This window comes from Ctenocephalides felis, unplaced genomic scaffold (assembly GCF_003426905.1).
Source record: "Ctenocephalides felis isolate EL2017-DRISC unplaced genomic scaffold, ASM342690v1 CF-g0.4_SCAFFOLD_02599, whole genome shotgun sequence".
Lineage (NCBI taxonomy): Eukaryota > Metazoa > Arthropoda > Insecta > Siphonaptera > Pulicidae > Ctenocephalides > Ctenocephalides felis.
The window spans coordinates 1-11874 of NW_020538753.1; the positions used below are offsets into that span (position 1 = coordinate 1).

At 29.7% G+C, this 11874-nt stretch overlaps 1 protein-coding gene across 1 annotated transcript; it reads left to right on the forward strand.

Moving 5' to 3' along the window:
* Nucleotides 1-17: 17 nt before the first annotated feature.
* LOC113381114 (E3 ubiquitin-protein ligase UBR2-like) lies at nt 18-11616 on the forward strand (the record flags this gene model as incomplete). Its single annotated transcript, XM_026620093.1, is given in 7 exon segments — nt 18-172; nt 244-491; nt 4135-4386; nt 4454-6166; nt 8723-8834; nt 8913-9041; nt 9107-11616. Coding segments are annotated over 7 exon segments (4982 nt in total), but the record flags the coding sequence as incomplete, so codon positions are not given.
* Between the last annotated feature and the right edge of the window lie 258 nt (nt 11617-11874).

The window sequence follows — 11874 nt, forward strand, 5'->3', positions numbered from 1 at the left end:
ATCAAATTTATTATTAGGAATGGATCCCACATGTGTATTATGCGTGGATTGTTTTAAACATTCTGCACATAGAAATCATAAATATAAAATGGGCACATCCAATGGAGGAGGATGCTGTGATTGTGGTGATAAAGAAGCTTGGAGACGTGAACCCTTCTGTGATACTCATATTGTAGAAATATGTTTGATTTATTTTTGTTTATAAATTTTCAACTTCTCATGTTGAATTATTTTTTGTTGTAGGCCGGTGCATTAGTAGAAAACTCAAAAGATTCTAGACTACCACCTGATATTTTAGCTAGAATGCGTATTACCTTAGAAGCAGTTTTGTGGTATTGTTATAATTTATTGACTTTGGAACATGTTCCTGGTTTACCAAGTGATTTGATGCCAACCATCAGACCTGAAAAGTTTGACAGCATGGCTTTATATGAGACACCTGACACTTATTGTACAGTTTTATACAATGATAAACACACACATTTGAACAGGTGACTTTTATATTATGTACTAATAAGCATACAATCAATATTAATTAATATAAATTGACTTAGTTGGTTATAAGATGAAATAACAATGCTTGATGAATATAATATCGGAACTTTAGTAGAAAGAGATTATTATAACTTATTAGAGATTGTTATAACTTATTTATGGTTTAAATATATATAAGCTTCTTATTTGCGTGGTATTACACAAATATATGCAAATATAGAAACCCTAAATATGGAATGGCATTTATATGGAATTATAAAGGATATGTTTCCAAATATACAACAAATTACCATATTAAATAAGTTTGTTTATAAGTTATATTATTTATCATTTATTCTAACATTTACAATGAAACAAATGAAAGTTTCACACTTAATCTACAAGTTTTTTTTTTTCATTCTTTCTAATATATATATATATATATATATATATTAGGGTGGTCTTTAATATAGACATTTTCGAATTTCCTTGCTCCCAGGGGCTCAAATAGTTCCAAATTGATAAAAAACAATTGTCTCAAAGTTATGCTATTTCCATACAAAGTTTGATTGAATTGCGCGCTATCTAAAAGTTAATATTAAGAGCTTTAATATGAAAAACTTTCAGAGAATTGTTTTTTATCAATTTGGAACCATTTGAGCCCCTGAGAGCAAGGAAATTCAAAAATGTCCATATTAAGGGACACCCTATATGATATATACACCCTATATATATATATATATATTATATATATATATATATATATATATAAATTTAGTATCACAGCTGTCGTCCGCGATGGACGCCTAAAATGAACTGAACCGATTTAAAATTTGTTTTGCTCACCGATTTAAAATTGTTTTGTGCAAATAGATTTCATTTAGGACATAGGGTATATTAAAGGTTTTAATTTATAGCCGAAATATTATATTTTTAGTAATTTCAATAATGTTTGTCAAGTGAATCGTATAATCAGTTTGATCTTATCTAGACCAACGACTTACGAACAATACGAGCGATAACGTTGGGTACAGTAGACCCTTATCTGCTGAGGCATATGCAACACTGAAACAGTACAAAGAAAAGTTGTTATATGATTATAATGTAATATTCGAATGCATCGGTTTATACCGCGTTTCTATGTGAGTCCACTTGATGATCATATATTATTATCTGCTAAATAAATTAATAAATATTATGTAACTTTATGTTGCCAATTTTGAATTGATAGAAAATTATTGGTGGAAAGTTTAGAAAGCAATATATGTTTGTGAGATTCTTAAATTTTTTTTTTAAAATATTAATAGTATTGTTTATGAAATTAAATATGTTTGACTGAATTTCAATTTAATAAATATATGTTTCATGGTCGGTGGCAGTAGCGATAATTAAAATATAAAAATAGTTGGATCTGGCGTTAAACAAATTAACACAGGAAATGAAACAATATTTAAAATATATATTATTACTGCTAAGAAATATAGTAATAATTAAAATATCAATGAATCAAAGTTATATTAATTGCATACTATAAGTATGTAATAGGTAAACATATATACATCATAAAAAATATACTATCAATAAGAATTTAAAGCATAAATATTAGTCAATTTGCTGGGCATGCCACATAACAACATAATTTAGAAATGAATTACCAGGTTTTACTTCGTAAATCGAAAATTAATGAATTAATCAAAAGCGCGGTAATTATATATCAAACTCTTGAAACTGTAAATGTGCTAATTGATATAAATAGAATCAGTTTCAGATTAGGTTGGTTCTTGCAAAGACTATTAATATTATCTAGGAACATTTATATGTGACGTGCTTTGCAGTGGATAAACTATTCATGTTTTTTGTTAGCTGACCCTTTCACTTACATATCAATTTGCAATCAATTAGTTATTTTCATACTCATATTTTTTATGGCAAAACAACGTTTGCCGGGTCAGCTAGTATATATATATATATATATATATATATATATATATATATATATATATATATATATATATATATTAAAGAAGTTAGTTTTGATGTTGAGAAATATGAGTAAGTTCTTCAAGGGCAATACATCAAATAAAAGGCAAAGATTTAGAAGTTAATCTTTAATTTTTTCCAAATGTTTCGACATAGGATTTTATGTCATCATCAGTGGATCTACAGAATGAACATTGAAAAATTAATATAAACTAGGAAAAAATGACAATTTGGAAAAAGAACTATAGATACAAGTATCATAATTGTAACAATAACAATTATAACTAAACAGAGAGACAAACATAAGAAATGAAAAGTAAAAAGAAATATATACAAACATACAAAGCGTAATATATATACATAAATATACATATAAACAGACATATATATATATATATACGATATACATGTATGAACACGTACATATATACATATATATATACACATAATACATATATATATATATATATATATATATATATATATATATATACTCATATACATACACAAATGTATATATACATATATACATATACATATATATATATATATATATATATATATATATATATATATATAAACAACAAAGGTAACTTACATAAATAAGGTCTTAAATCAGTAACTAGCGTATGGCACATAATTTTGCACTATCATATATACACTAACTTGTTTTTTTGTTTTTGTTGAACAGAGCATAGCAAAATATTTGTTGAATATAATATATTTTTCACGGAAAAAGTAGTTTATGCGTACATTCCCGAGGCAGTAATGTCACATGTGCTTAAAAATTGTTTGGAGAGACCGAAAAGGATAGTTGGCGAGTTTTTTTACAATCAGTGTTCCGAAGTATGGGTGAAGAGGCTAAGATTCAAAGTTTGGGATCGTGCCGCGTAAGGATAGGTTTACAGGTTCGGAATTAAGCTAGTTAAGGGGAAACAAATTTGGAAATATTATTGAGTATCACCTGATAATTTTCACAGAGTAAAGAGGCATCACACCTTTTATTAATGCAAGATTTAGAAATGCTGATTAGACAAGATTCAGCAAATCTTCTCTGAATAATGTTCCGTTCGTGATGAAGTATACTAGCGTTATAAAAGTTAAAAGAATGTTTAAAATTTTTTATATGTTCTGTTATTTATCATTTGTTTGATTTTGTCGTGGGTTTTTTGAGTTATTATCATGTTGTTTTAGTCGTTTTATTAAAATCTGTCCAGTTTCACCTATGTAAATGGAATCACAATCATTGCATTTTAATTTATAGACAATATTTGATGTGCGTTCTAAACTAGTGGGTGATAACCCTTAGCTCTCTTTTTTCCAACCTCAAATCACCCACTAGTTTAGAACGCACATCAAATATTGTCTATAAATTAAAATGCAATGATTGTGATTAGCTTTTAGATAGAACGCTGTTTTGTATGGAAATAGCATGAAAAATTTTTCAAAAATTTTGCAAAGCGTCGAATCTTCAATACAAAATGACCCGAATTTTCACTTTTAATTCATTTGTCGCTAAGTTATATCTACAAAATTTTTTTTTAATTTTCAAAATTTTTTCCTTGCTATTTCCATACGAAGTTTGATTGAATTGTGCACTATCTGAAAGTTAATATTAAGAGCTAAAACTTTCAGAGAATTGTTTTTAATCAATTTGGAATCATTTCAATTAATCCAGAGAAATAAATTTCAGGTTATTCATACTCTCATTCGAGTAATTCAATGCTCTCAGAAAGATGCTATTGAGTATGTTACAAATATTGATCGCGAAGGCAGAGCAGTAGTAAAATGTGCTACTTTTCAACACTGTGATACATTGAAAACAGAGATTGAGCGATATACTGCAAGACATGCATCAGTTCCACTTAAAGTTGTAGTTATGCACTGTGATGTAATCTCACATCAAATTCATGCTTTAAAAATGTTATCTTGGTCGGTATTTCTTATATTGATTGTTTGATAAGATAATGTTTGGTATATAATAACACTTTCAAATTAGGTTGCAAGGATTTTTAAGCCAATTAGAGGGATTACGCTTAATATTTAGTGAGGTAGCTTTGAAGGAAAGAGCTGATGGTTCATCAATTATTGAGGGTATACTACAAAGAGACTTTTATCTTTGGAAAGCGGCTAGATCAAGTTGGCATCGTTTGTTTATATCTGGAATGTTATTAGAATACCAGAGCAAAAAGGCTCTTGCAACAGTATTCACTAAGAATTACGGATCAGTTATGAAAGATTTTATTAAAGATGACCATGACCCTTCTTTTTCAATCTCGTCATTGAGTGTGCAAATATTTACTGTTCCCACCCTGGCACATTATTTAATTGCAGAACAAGATGTTTTGTTCATTCTAATGAATACATTTTTATCAGAGTGTGCTGAAAAATGTAATGATGAAGGAAAATTAGTTTTCACAAAATCAAGACAGAATCAGAACAGCTCACAAAATAATCATAATATGCTGGCATTTAAAAGGGCACAATATATATTATATGACCTTCGCTATCTTTTAAGTGCAAAACCAGAAGTCTGGACTGAAGAGTTGCGAAAAGGCTTTTTGGTTGGTGTAGCTCAAATACTTAAGTTGTTTTTTTGCATGCAAGGTATGGATGCTGTTGTACGTCAAATGGGACATCATGTAGATTATGAACCAGAGTGGGAATCTGCTTTTAACTTACACATAAAACTTGCACATATCATAACTTTGATGCTAGAATGGTGCTCAACAGATATGGCTGTTCTTTTAAATGCTTACAAATGCACTTTAAAAAAGCTCATATCGAATATGGACTCAGATATAACTACTAAAGTTCATGAGTTGGTTGACCATAGCGCATCGTGCATAGTTTATGACGTATCATCTCAACCTGTTTCCATACATTTACCTTTATCTAGATTTCTTGCAGGTTTGCACTTGAATTTAGAGAAGTTTAATTTGAGCTTCTATAGCGATAAACTTACAGGAACAATTAAACCTGTACCACCTGAACATATAATAGAACCAGTATTAAGAACACAAGCATTGATTGCACAAGTCAATGCAGGAATGTGGCGTAGGAATGGGTATTCCCTGTTAAATCAAGTGTATTTTTATCACAATGTAAAATGTAGGTCAGAAATGTTAGATAAAGACATTGTGTTACTTCAAATTGGTGCTACTTTGATAGAAAGCAATGAATTTTTAATTCATGTTCTGCATAAATTCACTTTATTGAATTGGATAGATCCAAACTTTGAGAGAAAAAGTTTAGTTCGGAACCCTGAAGAAGACACAATGCGGCAGATTATTAACCTTGTCGAAGAGTTTTTAGGACTTTTAATTACTATAATTGGTGAAAGACATGTTCCTGGCATAAGCCATTGCACTAATGATGATAGAATTAAAAAAGAAATTATACAACAACTTTGTATTAGGCCAATGCCTCACTCAGAACTCAACAAAACATTACCAGATGACATACACCATGAAACTGGTTTGGAAAATGTTATAGACCAGGTAGCTAATTTTAATAAACCTACAAATTCGGGTGGAAAAGGTATATACGAATTAAAACCAGAATTCTTTGATGAATATAATGTATTCTTTTATCACTACACTCGTGAAGAGCTTTCTTTATCAGAAGAAACTCAAAGAAGTCGACGGAAGGCAGCTGGTCAATTGGAATGTTGTCCTCCACCCAAGTTGCTTAAATTGAAAGATTCTTTCAGGTATGCTAAGTAATTATGTTACTAAATAAAAATTAAAAACAACATTCTTAGTACTGAATAATTTTAATTTCAATGTTTTAATTACTTTGATATCATGCATATATATTTATAAAATAAATAAAACCACAAACATTTTTATATATATCTTCTATATATATAAAAAAAGTCGGGTTTTTCTTCCTGACGAAATAACTCTAATTGATTTCGACAATTTTGCATTCTTTGGGAAGGTCTCGGGCTCCGCAAGGTTTATAGCTAAGAAAATTAGTGGTGCATGGCATCGTGCCCTAATGCAAATTGCTGGAACTTCACGCACCGTAATTAAAAATTCGAGTAATGACATTAGTGAGAATTATCAGAATTATGCTTGGTTAAGTCAACGAGCAATTCTTGCCGCCAAGAAATATGATGTACACGCACTGAATTTCACCATTCAATCAAAAATTGCTGGCGATTTGGTGACATACCAATGATTCTGACTGGTCCTCCGTTTGACTTCAAACGATTGCAATTTCCAGTTCGTCTTTTGTTCGCAATAACAAGTCGCAAGGCCAATTGCTTAGTGTTTGCGGGATAAATTTCAAATAGATTATTTAGAAAATTATTGTTTTTCACATGGGCATTTATATGTTGCCTGTTCACGAGTTGGAAAACCATCCCCTTTGTTTGTGTTAACGTCAGACCAAAAAACAAAAAATGTGGTTTACCAAAGAGCACTTCAATGAAACGGATAATTTGTGGATTTACATTCATTTACTTAGAGAAGTTCAACTAAAAAACACTTCAATTTTTGTAATAAAATCAAATTTTTCCTTTTCAAATATAGAACAAACAAAAAATTTCTTTATCTTTCCCACGAAACCATCTGGTGGCGAAACGGAGTTCGTCGGGTTTGCTAGTTATATATATATATATATATATATATATATATATATATATATATTGAATGGTAGAGTCTTGGATTTGTGTATATTTTGTAGAGTTTCGAACAAGAATCCAAAAATAATACAAAATAAAAAACAAGAAAAGTTTTTAAAAAAACAATTTCTTTATTTAATTATTTGTTTATTGTCGACGTTTCGGAACTAGGTACGTTCCATCTTCAGGACATCTGTCAAGAAACATGATCTTGATGAGATTTTAGCAAACAATATGTTTAGGAAAAGAAAATAGATTTTTCTTAAATAATGAATTAAATTGTAAAAAATATAATAATGTACAGAAATATGATAATATGTTCAAAATAAAAATGATAAAAATAAATGAGTGGATTATCAGAACAGGATATTAAACATAATAGAAAATTTTTTTGAAAGTTATGGAAATTTTTTAAGAAAAGGTTAATGACAAAGTTGAATTAATTACCTGTATGTTTGAATATTTGTTAGCACTTTTTCACTAAACAAGCTTTTTTAACAAAAATGATTTTGTGAGTTAATTTTCCGCCGAATAATTAGATTTTGTAAATCAAAATTACTAAAAAATTTGTCTTTTTTAAAATTATTATTTGAAAACACAAATAATATTGTTCTCTGGATGTTGTTCGATTGGTTTTCGAAAATTAACTAAATGAAACTGGTGTGCCTTTTGTAACACGTGTAAGTGTTTCTCGTTCAAGTGTTTACACGTGTTACAAAAGGCACACCAGTTTCATTTAGTTAATTTTCGAAAACCAATCGAACAACATCCAGAGAACAATATTATTTGTGTTTTCAAATAATAATTTTAAAAAAGACAAATTTTTTAGTAATTTTGATTTACAAAATCTAATTATTCGGCGGAAAATTAACTCACAAAATCATTTTTGTTAAAAAAGCTTGTTTAGTGAAAAAGTGCTAACAAATATTCAAACATACAGGTAATTAATTCAACTTTGTCATTAACCTTTTCTTAAAAAATTTCCATAACTTTCAAAAAAATTTTCTATTATGTTTAATATCCTGTTCTGATAATCCACTCATTTATTTTTATCATTTTTATTTTGAACATATTATCATATTTCTGTACATTATTATATTTTTTACAATTTAATTCATTATTTAAGAAAAATCTATTTTCTTTTCCTAAACATATTGTTTGCTAAAATCTCATCAAGATCATGTTTCTTGACAGATGTCCTGAAGATGGAACGTACCTAGTTCCGAAACGTCGACAATAAACAAATAATTAAATAAAGAAATTGTTTTTTTAAAAACTTTTCTTGTTTTTTATTTTGTATTATTTTTGGATTCTTGTTCGAAACTCTACAAAATATATATATATATATATATATATTCACATACATATGTGCATGCATACATACCTTTGTCATAATTATTTTGTAGGATGTTTGTATATTTTTTGACTAAATATGAACTTATTTTGAAATTTATCATTTAATGTTTGAAAAAGTGGTTTGTTTTCTTGATTTGAAAAAAAATTTGGAATGATATAGTACATATTTTATCACCTTGTATAAACAAATATTTTTAATTTTATTTAAAAGTTCTTTTATATTAAAACTAAATTAATGGGTAATTAAATAATTTCACATCCCAATAAAAATTTATTTTTCAGCATTTTAAGTAATTTACTACAATGCGATATTATGTTATTCATTATGCAAACTGTCCTTACTCGAAGCATTGACTTAAGAGCTAGAAGTTTTTCGGAAACACAATTACATAAGGTACATAAGATTTTTGTCAATTAATTGTTATATACTTTACATTAATTTAACCATAAATTTTTGCATCTTTTTTTATAGATAGTACATCTTATAGGATATGCCTTGCAGGAGGAAGAGTCACAGAATTATCCTTATTTTACTTTTACAACTAGAGCTCAAAAGTGGAATATTTTAAAGTATTTGGAGCAATTAGTGAATAGCCCTCGGGTAATAATTTTTTTTATATTACCATACTTCATGAAACACAAAACTGATTTTTGATCTTGTATTAGGTGGAAATTCATAAAGATTTATTAACTTGGGTAGTTACAAAGTATAAGCAGATGACTAGTGATTCTGCCAGTTTGGAAAAGACTCCTACTTTGGACACTTCTACTTCTGAGTCTAATGTATCTAGCAAGGAATGGCGTACAAAAATGGCAGCACAGCAAAGAGCGAAAATTATGGCTCAAATGGCATCCCTACAGACAAATTTTATGAAAAAAAATGCAGATGCTTTTGCAGCAGAAGCAGAGGAAAGCACAGGAACTAGTGATAACCTAATAGAAGCTGATAATGTTATTCCAGATAGTTCACAACAACCAATATGTTTAGGACCTAATCAAACTTTTAGATTTGTTGAACAACAGAAGTACACCTGTATTCTTTGTCAAGAGGATAGTATTGTTTCTGTTGATGGACCACCTTTGGTACTATCTGCTTTTGTCCAGCAATCCACTGTGTTATTCCAGCACAGAGGATTAGACTCAAAACTTGCATTCAAGGAAAGTCCTTATTTTTTAAGTCCTGCCCTTGGTTCAGCGGCTCATACTAGCACTTGTGGACATGTTATGCATAGCTCTTGTTGGAATAATCAAATGCAATCTATCAGTGCTTCTGAAGCAAGGAGGCCGTACAGATTACGTCAACTCTCCAGTTATGATGTGGATAAAAAGGAATTTCTTTGTCCTCTTTGTGAATGCCTCACAAACACTGTTATACCCGTAGTACCTCCTTTATACAATATTCAACCTAATAATCATGTAGTTTCTGATTTAACCTTTGAACAATTTGTACAATGCATACAGCAAACTGTTTCATTATCGTTGGTGTTGCATGAACGTCATACTGATGATAAACTGGTTGAATTTGATGAATTATTTGGTGAACATAAAGAGAAAGTTCTCGAAGGTCTAACATTGCAAACTGAACTTATTAAACCACCACAATTACAAACTGTTACAGATAGTTTATCGACAGATGTGGGCTGTTCTTTCCAAAGACTATTTCCTACATTTAGTGCAATTAAATTCAGCAAAGAAATCATTGATGCTCTTACACTATTTGCCAGAGCGAGTACAGTCAAGTCACTCACATCTTCAACTAGATTAAATGAGCCAATGATGTGTTTTAGAACTTGCACATACACTATTCTGTCTCTGGAAATATTATTAAGAGATTCGCGTAAGTCACTCCTAGGAGATTTATCTAGCAGACAAAGGGATTGCATACGCAGTTTAGTTAGGCTTTGTGGTGTTACACCATCAATATATCACTTTCATGGTGATTTCTCAATATTGCTTTTAAAAGTACTGATGGATGATGTGAGTGGTCCTTGTATTTTAGAATGGGACACTTTTAGCATGCTTGTACCATTGACATTTACTATTTCCAGTCTTTTCTGCAAATATGATCAGTGTGCTATTGCCTGTGGTGGAACTTTAGATCACCACCTTCTCAATTTACTCTTCTTATCACACATTGTAAAAATATTAATCACAATTGATATGGATGTTTCAAATATGGACACAGAGGATATTGAACACAATTGTACAGAAATAGTAGAATATGCCAGATTCATAAAAAGGATATGCAAATTAAGTACGAGTTTGAATGAAAATTCTCTAGAACAAAATGTTAAACACGCTTGCATGCCATTTTTACGGTGCTGTGCAATATTTTACCATTTTCTAACAGATATTCCAGCACCTAATAGTTTAACGGAAAGTTTGGGTAATTATGAGGAATTATGTGATTACTTAGGACTAGAAAGTAATATTAATAAAATGGTTAGTTATAGTTATGCAAAAGACTTAGCCAAAACTTGGTGTTCTAACAAGAATGTTGCTGTAAGATTACAAACTGATATGAAAGATGGCTTGGTTATACAACCCATAGTTGTTCCCAAACTTGTGAAGTTACCTAATGATTATAGTGAATTAATTAATGCTGTATCATTATTTACATGTCCCAATAGTGAAAGAGATGATTCTCGAAATCCAACTATGTGTTTAGTGTGTGGTTTAATGTTGTGCTCTCAGAGTTATTGTTGTCAAACCGAGCTGGAAAAATCTCCTGTTGGAGCATGCACTTATCATAGCCAAGTTTGTGGGGCGGGAGCAGGTGTTTTTCTAAGAGTGAGAGAGTGTGAAGTTCTTTTCTTATCTGCTCACAGCCGAGGATGCTTTGTGTCACCGCCTTATTTGGATGAGTATGGGGAGACTGATCAAGGTTTACGTAGAGGAAATCCTTTAACATTATGTGCTGATAAGTTCCAAAAATTACAGCACATATGGCTAGGCCACGGCATACATGAAATTATTTCTAGAGCTATAGAAACTAATACTAATTTAGCCACAGTTGCTACTCAGTGGCAGCACTTGTAATTTGAATTTTCAACATCTTACATAAATTAAAATTGAAGAAGTTACAGCGAATGATGTGTGTTATATTACCAGTCTTTATAGCATGTTGTTAGATATATAAATTATATAATATATTGAATAAATATAATCAGACCTATAAATCAAGATTATTAATCAAACTTTCCAACCTTTTATGGGCCATGTTTCACTTTAATGTTTCTAAAATGATGAGTTTTAAGAATGAATCACAATTAATGTGCCATCAAAACATTACGATTAAACTTCCTAAATATTTAACAAAATCTGGTATTCCAAATTAATTTTAATACTGATATTTTTATATTTATTTAACGCAACACTTTAGCTTGCTTACATTTATTGTGCTTGCTGCACAAAAATGTAATTAAATGATATTT